This window comes from Leucopleurus acutus (genome assembly GCF_964270905.1).
Source record: "Leucopleurus acutus genome assembly, chromosome: 15".
Taxonomy (NCBI): domain Eukaryota; kingdom Metazoa; phylum Chordata; class Mammalia; order Artiodactyla; family Delphinidae; genus Leucopleurus; species Leucopleurus acutus.
The window spans coordinates 83,366,333-83,384,720 of NC_139157.1; the positions used below are offsets into that span (position 1 = coordinate 83,366,333).

Sequence of the window (18,388 nt, forward strand, 5' to 3'; positions counted from 1 at the left end):
AGAATATATCTCAGAGTCAAATGAGTCACTATAGGAGTAAAGGACCTTCCGAAGAAATCAAGTATAAAATGAACCACCAAAGCTGTAATCATAAAAATGTTATGTTCTATACCGTGTGAACTCCCCTAGTTAATCCCTCCTCAAAGTTAGGTCTCTTCCTGATCTAGAAACTAAAACTTAAACATCCTTTGAATAAGAATGTGAGGTAAGATATTGATTTAAACACATCTTTATCTACAGTTAGTAGTCTTTATGTGAAGATTGCTAAAACATGACAATGAAAGAAAATCTGAGTCATAGTAACATCACAAGAGGAAGCTGTAAAGAAATAAAACTGTAAACCTGTATCAACTCAATGCATATACTATTTAGGAAGAATATTTCTTTGTTCTTGCAGTTTTTTTAACTACAAAAAGAAATGTGCCATTTGGTTAACATAATTGCTGTTGGCTGAATGCACAATAATTGTAGCACTGTAAGAGGCCGTGTGGATGTTGCTTCTCTGTGTAATTCCTCCCTATAAGAGACAATGTTATAGACAGCTAAAGGAAGAAAGATGTTTTCACTTTACGTGTGCTACCATTACAGAATCCACTACAGAGACCCGAGAGACGCACCGTGTCCTCGAAGTTACCAAGAAAACTTCGGCGGCAGCAGCATTGTGACAATGACCCCTAAAGGTCTCTGAAGTGTCCCACCCTTATGGAGATTCAGCACTTCTTTGGGACCCCTAACAAGAAAGTGACTCGGCATCTTCATGAACAGTGTTTGTGAGACCACAAAGGCTTATTTTTTATATAATCACATAGTATATACTACATATTTTCAACATGAGATTGGATAGCAATAAACATTTGCTACATACGTGTACAGATAAATACAAGTAGGCTTAAATAAATGTATACAAATACACTCAGATGCATGCGAATGTGTGTGTGTAGGTATGTGTCTACGGTGCATATGTGGTTGGCCCATTGAAAAATCAGACACCAAATACCCACAATACATTACTCATGTAGACTCAAAGATATGAACAATGGGTACCACACTTAGAAATGTATCACTCAGATACTTGCAAATTTTTTTAAAAATTCAGTCAGATTTTGGGAAAACATCCTATTTCTTACCTACATTTCCAGTCATTAAGTATGAATTCTGAAAGTCCATCATCCCCATTCCAACAATGTGTATAAAATCTTCAATCACCTGCATTAACTCTATTGAGCCCGGATAAATCTACAAAAATAAGCAAAGGTTAGATGGAATTTTAAAAATCTATATAATAGAATATATAACTGGAATTTTAAAAACACACAATGAGATCATAAATGAGCTCTGATTTATTTGAAGACATTTCTCCAACTAGCAGCAGCTGTATTTTCTTTTTACTTTTTAAAATTATTTTTAATCACTTTATTTTATTTTTAAATTTTTATTTATTAATTTATTTTTTAACCCATCTAACAGTTGTATATATTTTGAACTAACAGTTGAGAATGACATCAAATGTCAGCCAGCAAGAACTCTGGGGGTGATATGATGCCATGATTAATCCTTCATAAATCCAAGAAAACTCAAAATATCTAACAGATTGTACACTTAGAAGCAGCATGTCTTTAATTTTGATGTGTTCCTTTCCTCACTTAAATATAACATAGAACAAACACTGAAATTTGGGGGCTTTTTACATTTTTCTTTTTACTTAGCATCTGTACAATGAACACTGGGGAAAAATAATTATTATTGCCATCATGAATATTTACAGACTATTAAGTTCACTGTAAAATAACTATCTTGGGAGAGACATTTATTTCTAATCATTGTAATAGCTGCTGTATGAATAATAGTGTTGGCAATACTTGCAGGATCATAAAACAGCTCTAGTATAGGTGTTTCACATGTACATATGTAAGACACACCCAACATCATCCGCCTCATACACTGCAAACAGATGAGTGTTTGCTTAAAGATGACCTGATTCTGGCAATAGCTCACAGTGAGTGGAATGTGAGGTCCATTTGAAAAGACAAATGAATTTTAGCATGTGTAACCCATCATGCTGACAAAGTCAGCCTGCATTATATAACCAGATTAAAGCAGAAAGTCTTTTGAAGTTACGTTCATTGCTTTTAGCCATTCAGCACCACTGCAGCTTCAAGCCATGAAAAATTTAAGTGCATTAGAGAATTTTAAATGGCTTTGTATTTGCAAAGGCTTGTGCAGAAGGGGGAGAGAGACTCTGATTAGCAGAAAGACATGTCGGGCAGGGTGGCCAGCAGGCACAGTGTGTATATTTTACAGGAGCTTGCGGCCGCACCCATCCAAAAATCAGACACCTCGAATGCATCGTATACTCACTCACATATGGTTGAAGACATGAACAATGGTTATTACAGTTAGAAACGTATGGCATAGATAGTTGTAATTTTTTTTTTAATTTCAGGAAGACCTGGGGACAAATGCTATTGCTTACCTATTCCATTCCTGAAATGTGTGTGAAATTTCCTCCCCATTCCAAAAATGTGTGTGAAATTTCCATCAGCTCCAAACTTCCTGCTGCTACTGTATTTTTTCTTCTATTTTTGCGTAGGTGTGTGTGTCTATGTGTATGTGTAGTGTGTGGATAAATACAAATTAAAAAGAAGAGGCTTAATCCTCCCAGTTGAAAATAGAGAAGAGACTCCCTCCCTAACCCCTTGCCCCCCTCCCTTAAGAGCATTTACTTTAGAAAACTTGTAATGGTTAAATCCTTTCTCTGTCTCTTTGAAATGCGTGTAAACCTTTTTGAAAGTTAAATAGCCTCTTCCCAGCTTAAAGACTCAGGGATGTCTCTCAGTGGAAAGTCATCATCTAGATTGCTGTGCGGTGGGAGGGGCGGTGGGAGGGTTAGACCCTGACTTAAGCAGGTGCCTCACTCTGAGTTGCAAAACTGCCCGCAGTCAGTAAGATATCAGAGCTCATTTTTCCTTTGGATAAAGCCAATTAACTAACAAGATGGTCATCCCAATTACCCAGTGCATTTAGGATGAACTACCTAAAGTCCTCTTACTTGAGAACTAGCTACTGTTTACCTCAAGAACACGTGTGTAATGAGTTGAACATCCGCTTGTCTGTATTAAAGGATGAAGTTTCTCTGTCTTTGCAACTCTTAGTGAACTGCCTGTGATGCACATCACATTCTGGCTTAATGCCTATTCAATAATAAAACTGTTTTCTTTCCTGTCTACTTTGGGGAGAGGTTTTCTAGGGTGGCAGCAGATTTTGTTTGTAGTTATATGTTCCCAACAGTTTTCAAATGTCATAGAGCCGGGGCTGATTTTTTTTTTCCTAGGGTCAGAGAGTGGCTTTGTGGATCACGGGGCCTCTGTTGGAACAACTCAGCTCTGTCCTTGCTGTACCATAGCAGCCATAGGTACTGTGGCTATGATGCCAAACTTTATTTACAAAACAGGTGCCAGCCTGGATCTGGCTCAGCAGCCACAATTTACGCACTCCTGGAGAGACACAGGAGCGTTCAGTATAAAAAGGAAATACTGATCATCACAATTATCATGAATGAAATGGACCGTCCATTCCAACTACAATGATGGTGTATAAAACAGTGCTATAGAGAATGCAGCCTTTTTTTTTTTCACTTTAGTATACTGTGTTTTTAGTAGGATGCTTTAGCTAAACATAGTTTCATCCTTCATAACTGGGGTTTATGTGTAGTGAACAAACTATGAAATGACACTGTTTATTGTCCAAAAGTGTGAGTTCTAATGGCAAAATGCTTCTGACTTCAATATTCACCATTTTACTCAGCTAGTCTTCCAAATGCACACAGAGCTATGCTTTATGTTATATTTTGTTGAGACTATTCCTCTAAAATAGACAAAGGATTATCTTTGGTAGATTTTAAACAGCTCTTATTTCTGAAGAGTTCACCCTTTGTGCCAAAAACTTGGAGACTCATTTACCACTTGGCTGCATTTATGAAAACACCGCTACAGAATAGTTGCTTTTATTTCAAATAGTTACTTCAAAGAAGCATTAAGGATCATCACTACTGAAAAAAATATTTAAAAGATAAGAATATACTTAACTCAAAATCACAAGTAAATAGGTGGATTATGGATTCAGGATTTTCCATTGACAAAAAGTTCTGTCACTCTTCATTATTTGCTCAAGTTGGGACCTTGCAGTAAATAACAACATCTGATGGATTGCAGTCTTGTTTTAAATAGGGTATTATACATTTGTCCTAAATATATCCATAATTAATAGTCTCCAGCACTCTACAAAGATGTGCTTAGCCACTTTAGAATACACTTAGCAGTGTATTCTAAGGAAAGACACCATTTCCTCACAGCGAGTGAAGGAGGTTCTCCTCTAGAATGAAGCCAAGGACAAATACATAACTCAAACTAGTAGGAAAAGATAGATTCCGTGTCGTAAACTAAGGAGTGATTTTTTTTTTCTTGCTATGGCCAGAAGCACAGCACTTGTACCTGATAATGAGGTGGACCCACACTGGACTATTTTTAGAGTCTATCCATAGAGTTCCTATGATAATAGAAATAAAGGGCATGCTTTACTCCTGAAGGCCCAGAATATGATTATAAAGGGAAAGGGAGAGAGAGGGTCCACTTGAAACTCAGGAAATATTCATTTTCAATATTGCATTGTTCTCGTGGAATTTTTAACAAGGGTCAAGTAGAAAACGTTTACATTAAATTTCTATGGGATTTTTAAAAACATGCTTATTCTCCCTTTCTTAACTTCTAACTCACTTTTTCTGTGATTTAGAAAAAACAGTATTAACCATGTGTCAGTGAGTATAGCACAAATGGCAGGGCGAGGCATTTTTAAAACAATAACTAAACCAACAAGGCTCCTTGCTACAGTTGCCATGCTTAGCAGAAAGAGAAAAAAAGCAGAATACATTTCTTGTAATGAGAACTCCTTTTTACAATTCTTGGCTTTGAGTCAAAATGCACATCTGTATGCATAATTCAGATAACACGTAACAGTAAATACAAATGATTTTACTCGTTAGTACTCCCACAGTTTAGTTTGCAATGTGTCCTTTTATTTTTTTTTATGTTTTAAGCAATATTAAAGTGCTAGTTTATTATTTTGTTGTTTATCCCATCCATAAGTTATCTTTGTATTATAACTGAACATTTTTACATTTCTGTTTTCACAAATATGCAATCAGGTTTACATGCTGCTTGGTAATTCTTTTTCATTTAACATTCCATTATAAGCATCTTACCATATCAATATTGATATGGCAATGTGTCCTTTTAGATTACCTGTTTTTCCTATAGTCTGTAGACAGGAAAGAAAATGATGGGTAAGGCATAGAGTCATTACGTATTAATACCTTAAAGTTAAACATTACTTAAACCTGCTCTGCTTTTTCACATTTTAAATATCATTGATTCCATAGATTGTTATGATAAAGGAGGTCACTTGTTTTCTCTAAGATTAGAATGACTTTAAAATTTTTCCTAGTATGTTCTTGGAATAGCGAGCCATTACTTTTTTCACATATTACGAAGCCTTATTTAACCAACTTCATTTTAAGTTCTGAAATAACTTCAGCTTTACCTGTTGTGCATCTTCCCATTTTTCCTTGTTGTCTTCATCTAGAAGGTTGCTAACTATTTGAAAGAAGTTCTGTAAATTAAATTAGATAAAAGGTTTAATGTTACACAAGGGAATATCTTTTCCAGCAACATCTGTTTGAACGCTGAGGGTATAAACACTTTGCAATACTGCTTGATGACCCTAACATGCTATTCTAGAAGATCTCTGAGGACCCTCTCTCAGCAACATGATTCTGGGATTTCTAGAGAACGTCACATACTCAGAAGACATCACAATAGGCACAACACTTACTTTCTATCACAGTTATATGCTCTGCATTCTACTCTGTCAGGCCACCGTATAATTATTCCTTACAAAGAAGCTCTCTTTGTAAGCTCCTGTAAGAAAGTCCCCTGTGTTTGTCTTATTAAAGTTGTCCAGTTCCCTGTGAGGAATGATTGCTACTCACACTGCTGGGTCGAAGGGCATCACAGTGAAGCCACAGGCCACGGGCAAAGCTGAGGCCAGTGAAGCCTTCCTCCTATTGGATCCTGGCTCTGCCCTTCCTGGCTATTTTACTTTAACGTTTACAACTACTTATTGCAACGACGACATGAAATTTTTCAAGTTCCTGCATGGTAAGTGCTCAAGAAGTCTTGGCTGTTTTCAAATTCCCATTCTTAAACCCCCTGCCTTTTGCAGCAAGCCAAAATGGAGGGATGTCCAAACCTTTGTCATCCCCCTGGTCCCTAACTAACTGTTGGAAACACATTGGCTTTAACGTGTTCCAGCAGTGCCTGCGATGAGTTTCGGTTTTCCCTTTCCAGGCATACAGGCACCTCTCAGTGTTCGGTTTTTGTTTCCCACACATCGCATCGTCTGTGTTAGTACTCACTTCACACACGAGGGATCTGTACTAAAGAGAGACCTTCCTATCCTCTCACACTCGCTGTGAGCCAGGAGAGGAAAACCAGGGTGCCAGGGACATGGGGTCACAGGAGACCTAAGAAGTGTAAAGTGAAGCCTTGGCATCTGTCTGAAGCTACACGGACGGTGGTCCCTTGCTTTTATCCTCAGAGCCCATCTCTTCTGGCTGCTCCGTATGTTATGAACAGGAGCACGGCCTTACGTTGATACCTTCACTTAGGACAGGTCTCCCTTCAGGAGTCGGGGGCCAGGTAGTCACAATTTTTTAGTCTCTTCAGCCTTTTTCCCTATCCGGCCAGCTTTTCAAGATAGGCCTTTACTCTAATTCCAAAGAAATTCACCTGCGTGTTTTTAGAAGAAAAACCAAGCAGCTTCATTTCCTCTTGGGGTTTGAATCTGTTAGCATCTATATTTAATTGTCCTATTTGTGCTATTCATTTTAATAGTTCCTGGCAATCATATGGCTGAAACATGTTTCCAGTCACAACCTCTATAAAACTTACAGAATATTTTAGGCAACTCTTGGAAAAAAAACCCGGCAAGTCTGTTTGAGACCCGTTTTCTAATTCGTTTAACCTTTTTGTACTACCAGCCATTTCTTCCACTGAAAATGTCCTGGTTGGGGTGATAACATTTCAAGGGCTTTGTCCACTGAGCTGTAATTCTACGTATGGGCAGAAAGAATTAACCTTCCGAGTTCTCCGATTGCCTGTGGCTAGTGAACTCAGTAGGGGACGTGGTGCTAGTGAGACGAAAGTTGCAGATTTCATCCCCTTTCACGCCGTCAGCCTTGCTGAGGTCCATGACCGCGCCTTCGTCCTAGCCCCTGCCTGCTCTCATACAAAATGCATGCTGCTCCTAACAAGGGTACCGCAAGAATGGGAAGCAATTTGTGCCAACACATCTCCGTTTCTGGGAAAACATTGCACAAAGCGTGTTTTAGTGACAGGGAGTCAGCAGCTCTGCGCTGTACGTCAAGGCCAGTGAGCACACGCGATTCCTCGATCAAAACGATAAATTCAGAGTTCGGTGTTTCAAAATCACCAGAGGGCATACATAAAAAACCACAGATTATTAAAATATACATTCTAGTAAGCAGAGAGTCTAAGAAAGGCGGTTGTACTATCTTCCAAGGCCAATAAATCATACTTGACTAAATGAACATGGGAATGCCGCACAGAGTAAAGCTCTCCTTCTATCTCCCAGTGGATTGAATCTGAAAATGGTCAGTTGTGGGTTCGTGTAGGGGGACAGGGGCTAAGCCTCAATATCCCAGATGGGGGAGGGGGAGGGGCATTTCCGGGGATACTGAGCTTTGCTTGTTCCTCAGTGTATCCTCGTCGCATGCAATGCCTTGCCCACAGCAGGTGGTTAATAAAGTCCTAACTTAAAGGAAACAATGAAATCACAAAGTCAGTACACCTCGGTTTCTCCAACAAGACTCAAGCATCATTCCTCTGAGTTGACCCTGCTCTAATCTGTCTCACACACGTTGAAAAAAAATGTACTTCGATATATCAATTCACTTCTACATTTGCTCAAATATCATACTGACAGATGGAACAAAGCAGAACCAAACAGAACAGCATTTTGAAGAGGGGACTCATAACCTTTCAGGCCACTTGACTGAATTTTTGAGAAAAGTATAAAGCAACTTCCACGGCAGCAGATGCACATCTTCTAGAGTTTTTCAAGAGCTCTGCTACCTATGGTCAGACCTCTCCTTTGATGATATGTGGATCAAGTCCCTTAGCCCCTGAATTGCATCTGACAGGTTTCTGTTTTGTTTTGATCACATCCCGATCTCTACGACCTAGACTGATTTGAAAAATTCAGCATCCTTAGCAGAGTCTGAGTTTGGAGCTTGAACTAGGCAGACCTGCTTTAAAAATTCTCCCAACATTTATTACCTGTGTGGTACTGGGGTAACGTTGCCCACCTCCGCCTACGTTCTCTAGCCTGTAAGGCAGAGATGCTAACACCTGCAGGGCAGAGCAGCTGTGAAGCTCAGAGCTAATTCTCAGCACAGTATCCGACACACGCTAAGTGCTCAATATATGGCAGCTTTATGATTTTATTCCCTTTGTGTTATCTTTTTATGACTGGCTGCATGATTTGTATTTATAGCCACATTATGGCCCATGATTTGTTCAGCAGAAAGCTCTCCTTCCTAAGAATGTCCTCTGCTGGGAGGGGTTTCAGTGTTGTGATGATGAGACACTCAGCACGTGGGAGACCCTGAGCAAACGGCTGTGGGACACCATGGGCAGAAAGCAGGACTCTGGTTTTCCTCGGCAGGAAGTATTATTAAAATCAGCACAGCGAACGCATGTCGTAAAGAGAAGCATTGATGTCTCTGCCCCATTCAAAGTGCAAGTCCTAGATTTGGCCATGTGAGACTAAAAGGACACTCGATTTTCTTTCTTATTGGAGTATAATTGCTTTATGATGTCGTGTTAGTTTCTGCTGTACAATGAAGTGAATCAACTATGTGTATACATATATCCTCTTCCTCTTGGACCCCTGTCCCACCCTCCCACCCCTCTAGGTCATCACAGAGCACCGAGATGAGCTCCCTGTGCTATACAGCAGGTTCCCACTAGCTAGCTATTTTACACCTGGTAGTGTATATATGTCTATACAAGTCCATTCTCTACGCCTGCGTCTCTATTCCTGCCCTGGAAATAGGTTCATCTGTATCATTTTTCTAGATTCCACATACATATGTTAATATACGATATTTGTTTTTCTCTTTCTGACTTACTTCACTCTGTATGACAGATCTTCTAGAGTAATGAAAATAAAAACAAAAATAAACAAATGGGACCTAATTAAACTTAAAAGTTTTTGCACAGCAAAGGAAACCATAAACGATAAAAGACAACACTCAGAATGGGAGAAAATATTTGCAAATGAAGCAATGGACAAAGGATTAATCTCCAAAATATACAAACAGCTCATGGAGCTCAATATCAAAACAAAACAAAACAAAACAAACAAACAACCCAACCAAAAAATGGGCAGAAGAATTGAAATAGACATTTCTCCAAAGAAGACATACAGATGGCCAAGAGGCATATGAAAAAATGCTCAACATCACTAATTATTAGAGAAATGCAAATCAAAACTACAATGAGGTATCACCTCACACTGGTCAGGACACTCAATTTTATGCAAAGCAGTAAGTACGTAATTCTTTGTTCTATATCTGGTTGGCTTCCACTTGACAAATTTCTCAAGGACTATATACAATTTTCTATAAGTATATTGAAGCACATCTTAGCATGCAATTTGCTGAATTCCTTATTGAAAGAGAGTTGTAGATTAGGCTCATGATCGGAGATATCTAAGCCACAAGAAACGTGTTCTCCTCCTCCTAACCCAGCAGCAAATGCCTGGGCACCGAGAGGCAGAGACAGGCCCCAAGGAACAGAGTTAAGAAGGAGAACTGAAAGCTTTCAGGAATGGTGGTGGTCTCGACATGAAATATAGAGGGATCATAAGAGAGGCTTAAAGGCTAAGCAAGGAAGCAGGGACACACCATTAGGATTAAAATGGCACAGCCCAGGACAGTCATGCATCCCCAATCCAGAGAGCAGTCGACGGCTGCAGGTCAAGCGTGATCCGGCCCCTTCCTGTCTCTCCACTCTGTCTTGAGCGATCCTGTCCCCCACTCTCTCTACTCCAGGCTCAGCAGACTTCTCCATGCATCCCAAACCTGTCTCTGCCCAGTCTCTAGACCTATATAATGCTGCTCCCTTTCTTCAACCACTTTACTTCCTGTTCTTTACTTGAATAACCCTTTTTTTGTCCTCCACGTCTAGATTTACATGCCATTTCCCCAGAAAGGCTTTCTCCCATCACCACACTGTAAGTATACAAAGTTTGCACAGTCTCTTTATGTTTCTGATTTTGAGTAGTGAAAATTTTTATTTTTCATTTACCAATACTGTCATCATTCATGCTTTGCCAAAAATCCATGGAAAAAAAAAACAGCCCATTCCTGGAAGTAATCACCTAAAAGAATAAGACGTGAAGGAAGAGGTTCTATTGACCAGAAGAGACCCTTGTTCTCTGTTCTGAGAGTCAGCTTTCCCCAGTACCTGGGGAATTACTAGTACGATGGTCTCTAACTCTCCCGGCCTCTATGTCCATGCATGACCAACCCAGCAAAACTACTGTGCACTCATCCAAAAGGATGAATAAGTGCACCTTCACCCTAATGTAATGCAGGCAGCAGCCAGCTGTAAGGGAGCCACTCACAGGGCAGCAAACATGCAGAGTTGCAGTTGCACTGTGTAGATTTCTTTTGAAGTATATCACACTTCGTAATTACAATGTATTTGTATGATGATCAGTTTAGGGCTTCTTCTCTACCAGCTTATAATTTAGTTGGGACTGTTTCCATTTTGTTCGCTCCCATGCCCCCAGGGTACAGCACGAGGCATAGGAAAATGTAAATACTCAAATATTTCATGTTGGCTGACTGCATGCCTACTGTGTGGAAGACCATGGGATAAACACTGGGGGAATTAAAAATCACGAATACACGGTCCCCACCTAATGTGTGGCCTCCTTTCAACACCCTCCTCTGCTCTATACCCAGGGTTCTTGTAGGTCCAGGGCAGGAGATAGGGTGCTTATTTTTACAGATCAGAAAGCTGGTTCTCCTGATTAAATACGGGATCGAACTCTTCCTATCTGAGTGGCATTTTGAAGTCTCAAGGCCGTCCTGGTCACAGACACCCACTCTTGAGAAACTGCAGGGCCTCACAAGTAGAGGACACAGTGGAGGATGTTCGGCCCTGGTCCCCTCCCAAGGAAGGGGTCTCCTCTTCCACACACAGCTGGTTCTTTGCCAAACACAGTGGAGCCCCCTATGCACCACCACTGCTGCCCCATCCCTGATGGAGCGAGGGCTACCTTGTTCAGCAGCAGAGGGCATCGGGAGAGAGAGAAAATTACACTCCAGGCAGCAAAGCTGGGGGCTTGGGGAGGAAGAAGCCTGGGGAAGGGAACATCCCGGGGAGCCCGAGTGAGACACAGCAAGGACAGAAGTGGGCATGAGGGTGGAGGTGAGGAAAGACCCAGGGGATGCTTGAGAGGCAGAAAGGCACTCACTCCTTCAGGAACATTGCCTGAACACCTGCTGTGTACTTGGCCCTTTTCTGAGTTCAGTGAACGCAACAGTGAGCGAGACACACGAGAGTTTCTGCCCTCACGGAGCTTGCACTGTGCTGTGTAAAGAAAGGACATTTAGTAATAAGTAATCATTTAAAACAGGACTTAAGGTGATGAATCAAAAATAAAATAGTGTACGGGGCCAGGAGGGACTGGGCAAGGGAGGGCTGTGTGTGCGTGTGTGCCTGTGTGGACATGTGCATGTGGGTGTGTGTATGCGTGTATGTGCGTGGGTATGTGGGTATCTGTGTGTTTGCATGTCTATGTGCTTATGTGTATATATGTGTATGTGTAATTGTGCACGTGTGTATATGTATGTGTGTGTGTGTAACTGTGTGTATGTGTGCATGTGGGTGTGTGTATGTGTATATCTGGGTATCTGTGTGGACATGTGGATGTGTTTGTGTGTATGAGTTTATGTGTATATATGTGTATGTGTGTTTGTATGTGTGCACACGTGTGTGTGTGTGTGTGCACACAAGTCTGCTTCAGGTGGAAGAGTCCGCAGGAAAGACTTTTCTGAGGAGGTGACATCTAAGCTGAGGACAGAGTGATGAAGGTGGCAGTCATGGGCAGGCCCGAGGAAGAGAGCCCCAGAACAACAGTGGGACGAAGGAACACAAACAGAGAGGAAGCAACGTAGCTGGCATGGCCTTGAGCAGGGAGCTAGAGGAGGTGAGGGGGAGAATATTAATACAGGATGAAAAAGAGAGTCAGGGGCTCTAACAGAGAGGGGCCTGGATCCCACCATAGTTATGTGACACGAGTTTCAGGAAAAATAAAAATCTAACGTTGGCTGCTGAGTGGAAAACAGAGTACAGGAGAGTGAGAGTGGAAATGGGGAGGTCAGAAAGGAGGCCGTGTTGTCTGCTGGCTTGATTAGGGAACAAAGTGTCGTGGTGACGGAGGGAGAGGGCAGAACCGGGACCAGGCCCTGGTTCCTAGAGGACACACAGCTCCACTGAACACGCAGAAGACACAGCAGAGCTGCGTGTGCCCGGGGACTGTGGACTCAGCTCTGTTCTGGCCGAATGTGAGGCGCCTGGGATAGAGCTGAGAGCAGATGCCCAGCTGCCACTGTCCCTATAAGTCTGAAGCTCAAAAGGTCAAAACTTGTGAATCCTTAATCCTAGTTGAAACCTGGAGCCTTTGGGGGAAAAACTAAAATGACCAGGAATAGAGCTGAATGGGATGAACTCTAAGTTAAAACACTGGTGATAAAATAGACAGGAAGAGGACCACGTGAGGTTAGATGAGGGCTTAGGGATAAGGAAGCAGGAAGTGGGGCAGAAGGACTCTGCAGTGGGGAGGTTAAGTCAGATGAGATGGACCAAGTCTGCAGCAAGGTAAAAACCCAAAGAGTTCAAGATACAATGCCTTGGTCTCCTGTATTTTTTTAGCCTCCATGCACTTGGATGATGACACTTGCACGTGAGATGTGCAAAACCAGGAACACACCCAGGTTACAGATTAGGGTCTGGATAACTGATGTCCAATCCCTGTGATTGGGCTATGACTCTACTTCTTAGCCTCCCAGTCAAGAAAGTGTAGAGAAATAAAATTGAGTAAGAGGAATATTATTACACAAATAATCTTAGGCTTGTTCTACTGTATTTTTTAAAGCTAACTAATCCCTAAAGAGTGCTTTGCCTATTTTTTTTTAATAGGTGGTCTCTCAACGGATCAGGACAAAAAGTCACATCACTCTGGTTTAATCTTTTATCTAGAATACCTATCCTAGAAGCACATCAACTGGCCGTTGGCAATGAGAAACCCTCAAGGATTCAGGGAGCAGCAGATGATAATTAAGGATGCCCCCTGGAAGGCATCAGGGACCAAGATATATGGAGAATATGATTCAGAGACAAGAAACTGAAGCACTGGAAAACCAGAGGATCAATGGGGGGGACAAAGGGATTGGGGTATCAAGGTCAGGAGGTCAGCCGTGGGGTCACCAGCCTGGAAGGCTGTGGTCAGAGGACTCCTGCCAACAGGGCCGGGCTGTCCCAGACAGCCCAGTGTCATATGCCAGATCCAGAGGGTGTGAGAGCCGATTATTGAAGCAAATATTCCCTAACGTGCACTAGTTTAGGAGAAAAAAATCCAGAGCCCTTAAGGACACCTTTGTTTTTTCTTCTCGTTTTAGTCACAGATATCACTGAAGCTCTGACTCATTTTGGAAACAACATGGAACAGGGGTCCAGGAATCTCGGGCTGCCTTTCCCACTAATCTCACTGCTCTGCCGAGATGGAAGACAGTACCACCTGTGGAGTTTTGAAGCTGCTTGGATGGGCAACTTCCTACACGATGCTACGAGTCTTTCCAGGGCAAGTGTAGGATGGAGACCTCCAGAGAAAGAGCAGAGAGTGGGTCTGCTTTGAGGTGCAAGTGACAACCAGAATGGGGGAGTGGAGAGCAGCAGCATCTATTGTCAGCACTTAGGGAGGCCAAGCGTGGTGCTGCTTTACAAATGAAGGGTAAAAACGTTAGTGATGCTAATATGATTAGGTATGTTCATCAATTATTCCCAAGAGGGAGCCCTGCCGAGCAGTCAGTCATAAAAAACATCATAACAAGTGGGGCAAAATCTTCCTCAAATCCAGACAAGGCACAAGGTGAGAAGTGATCACCGCATTTGGGCAGGCCTGGCGGATATACCAAAGGGCCACCTGGGCAGGAAACACACACACATATCACAGGTTCACCCCTAGGATGCTGCGAGCAGAGCCATAGAGGTCCTGTCCCTGGGAAGATGCCTGGCACATACTTTTCTTGGCTAAAGGGAAATTCTCACAGTTCCTTCAAGATCCCCTGTTGTGCACTGAATTGTGTCTGGCCCTGATCCATATGTTGAAGCCCTTAGCCCTCACTACCTCAGAATGTGATTGTATTTGAAGACAGGGCCTTTGAAGAGGTAATTAAGTTAAAATGAGGCTGGGTCCTAATCCAATTTGACAGGTGTTCCTGTAAGAAGAGGCATTTAGGACACACAAAATCATCAGGGGTGACACACACAGAGAAAAGGGCCATGTGAGGCCACAGGGAGAAGGCGGCTGCCTGCAAACCTGCCCACACCTTGATCTTGGACCTCCAGCCTCCAGAACTGGGAGACAATACACTTCTGTTGTTTAAACCACCCAGTCTGTGGTATTTATTATGGCAGCGCTGCAAACTGATACATTCCCCCATAATTTTTTAAAAGAAAAATTTAATAATAAATGGAATCACAATAGAAGACTACCTGTACACCGTGCACATGCAAATCTCAACATTTTCTTGACTCTGATGGAAATAATGAGGGATTCTGAAATGAGAAAACTACCTATCAGATGCTTTATCATATTTTTCTTAAGTTCCACCAAAGTCATTCAGGTACATCACATGGCATGTACCAGGTGATAGGCTCCATTCCACAAATATTTAACCTTCTTAGTCGCCCTTCTTTTTTCCCCCATCTTTGTGAATACTCTATTCACCTATGGAGGTCCTCAGTTCCTCTCAGCCTGCAGCCATCTTCCAAATTTTGTTCATGGTAGGATTTATTCACGTTGGTGGGTGAAGCAAGATGTGTTTATTAATATCTCACCCATTTAAGGCAGGTATTTGGCATTGAATTTCTTCTTTCCATCTTATATAATAAGGGCACATTCTCCACACTATCTAGAAAGAGCTTTTAGCTGTACACATTCTCTCTACAACAGAGAAAGAATAGGGAACCGTCTCAGGCTGGAAGCATTGAAATGGCTGCATTTGTGATTTGGAGTGATTATCAGCTGGGAGTTGCCATCCTGGGCTCCTCTTGGTTCCCACAGATCCAGGCATCCTGGCTATTGATTCAAGCCATCCTCTCATCCACTTGCCGGCTAACATTGAAATGGCTTTGTGATAAAGGCCTTAAGGACTAACACTTCTTTTCTGACTTCCATTCTCCTTGATACATTCCCTGACCTTCTCCTCTACTAAGAGTGGGGGAAAAAAAAGAGTGGGAAAAAAGCAGTGGCCCATTCTTGCATAGGTAGTGCCATGGAGAATATTTGACCTTCCTTTGTTCCCAGGAGTGATAGCAAAATACACATCTGCACTGGCAGCAGACACCTGTGGTCCAGAGATGCTTCAGGTGTTTGCTCCATCAGAATCTCACCTTCCCGGATCATAAGGGTCGTCGCCATGTTCCTTGAGCTTTTACTGTGTGCCACGTGCTGTGTAAGTTTTACACAGTAACTCAACCCTCACATCAGCACTGTGCATGGGTACCATCATCCAATACAGTGGAAGAGAAATGGCAGCTCAGGGAGGTCCAGTCACCTGCCCAGCATCAGATAGTTAACAAGTAGCAGAGCCCTGACCAGAAGCTCAGGATTCTGACCACGAACAGGCACTCTGAGTCATCACGCTCTATTGCCTTCCTTACCTCTCCGACTTACGTTCCAGGAAATTATTAATCTTCTGCTGCACAATGTTCTTTAAGCAGAGGATCTCAAGTCATAAGGTACTGTCTTGTAGGCTAGAGTTATACTACAATTCCAAACCTAAAAGGCCCGTACTAGATCTTATTTAGTCAAGAGAATTAGTTTCAGCATTACATAATGGCTTTGGATTGTTAGCCATAATTGCTTCCCCATTTATCAGACCACTCTTTTGTACACAAAAAGTAAAAGCATCTCTCACTGAAAGCATCAGAGAAATAATATTCAAGAATCCTCACCTAGTGCTGGATGGGTAGTATGAGAAAGATCCAACATACATGCTTGCCTGTCAAGTGTTTTAGGAAAGAAGATGCTTGGCTTATCCGAAATCACTAACTCTGCTTTCAGTTTAATTTCTTGATCACCTAACTCTGAGAATTTTATTTAGAATGTAGTTTGCCTTTAAGAAAGAAATTGGAAGCTGAGTTTTGAGCTTCCTATTTAATCCTAATCATTGGGAAATGAATTTTCAAGCCTAGAGAACATGTTAGACAAACAAGTGATTTTCAAACATTGGCGACCTGTTTGAGGGTCATGATTGACTTTTTATAACCAAATAGGAATGCATAGAAAATACAAGAGTGCATTACCCACAGAAAAGGGAAATATTATTTTGTAAAAGTCTAGTTTTCAATTATATATTGAGGTAAACTGTGTGCCTTACTGTGGGTCATAGTCAAAAACATTAGGAAAACACTGAGTTAGACCAACAAAAGTTTTGTCAGGGAACAAAAGCATGCCTGAGAAGAGACAAATCCTTGCATCCAGGAAGTTTGAGGGCAACTTTAAACAAGGAGCCTCTGTGGATACTCCATGTATGTATTCTTTCCAATTCTTCTTTCTTTACCCCCAAATATAAGCTGTCTCAGGGGCCTGCCTTTCCTTCCATTAAGTGGATCATGCCTGCTTTTCTGATCCACTGTCACTGAAACATGCTTTCTTTTTGCCAACCTCTAGGTCATTGCTGTAGCCTTTTCACGGGTTTCTTTCCCCCAGTCTTCCTTTACTCACTAATTGCCCTTATCCACCTTGGCCAGACCATCTTTCCAAAAACAGCACTCACATTTAGTAACTTTGCTCATAGAGAATAACATTCAAACTCTCCTCTAGCCTTGATTCCCGTGCCTTCACGATCGACATTTTCCAATGTGAATCCCATTTTTTTTACCAATCTTGGTCTATTGAATGTGCCACACTCATACCATTTCTGTGGCTTTGACTGGAGTTTGATTATTGTTTCCGCACCCAGCTTGTTTCTCCAAATTCTATCTCAAGGCCTAAGGCTCCCATGAATTCTTTTCTTGTTGCTGCAGTTCAGATTCTATGTTTTGAGAGCTCCTGGAAGTGAGACACTGTACTCATATCTCTCTTCCTCATTACCGGTCTAGCCTCATTCATGAGTTAACTTTTCCTTCAATGACATTGTAAGCAGCTTGAGAGCAAGGCCCATCTTTTCCTTTTATGTTAAGAGTTACAACGCCAGAGCTAAGGGCATTACAGAGCACCTACTCTCTGCTGGACGACTCACAAATACCATCATGTATGGGTTGTTACGTATTTAACCTGAATTACTTCTAAGCCTCGCAACAAGACTGGAAAATAGTTACCATCGAACTTCATTACTCATGAATTCCATATCTGCAAATTCAACTCTTCACTAAAATTTATTTGTAACCCCCAAATCAAAGCTCATAGCTTCAAGGGCACTCACGGTGGTGAATTTGAGTCACCCATGCACAAGTGCCCAGCTCATGTCACATGGCCATGCTCTGAGTTTTGGTTTCAGCTCATATCCTGTAAATATGCCCTTTTCATGGCCTATTTAATGCCCAGGTTTCTTTCCATATTTTTTATTGGTAATTTCACTGTTGAGAATGGCCATCAGCATAGTGTGGAGGTCCATCCAGTATTCCTAAACCCAAGAAGGCTGTGTTATGCCTTATAGAGAAAATATGTGTGTTAGATAAGGTTTGTTCAGGCATGAGTTTTATATATATATATATATATATATATATATATATACACAATGTATATATAATAATAACACATATATTGTTATATGTATAACAGTAACAGAAACACACATAAAACAGGTCATGTATTAATTGGTCGATGAAAATTATATGACAGATTCTTGAAGGAACCCATCCTGTAGTTTCCCTATTAGTAAATGATTCAGTATTCTTTCATTTTATAAAATATAACTACCATGACTAAAGAGAATAGACTGTACTACTAT

The 18,388-nt window shown here is 41.4% G+C and overlaps 1 protein-coding gene across 1 annotated transcript in view; it reads right to left on the reverse strand.

The window, feature by feature from the left end:
* ADGRB3 (adhesion G protein-coupled receptor B3) overlaps positions 1 to 18,388 on the reverse strand; it is a gene marked incomplete at both ends in the record, with an annotated part of 785,802 nt that overhangs the window by 382,947 nt on the left and 384,467 nt on the right. Inside the window, 2 exons of the mRNA XM_082855783.1 lie at positions 1,128 to 1,236; positions 5,596 to 5,664. Coding sequence (XP_082711909.1) covers positions 1,128 to 1,236; positions 5,596 to 5,664 — 178 coding nt within the window. The remainder of the gene's footprint in view (positions 1 to 1,127; positions 1,237 to 5,595; positions 5,665 to 18,388) is intronic.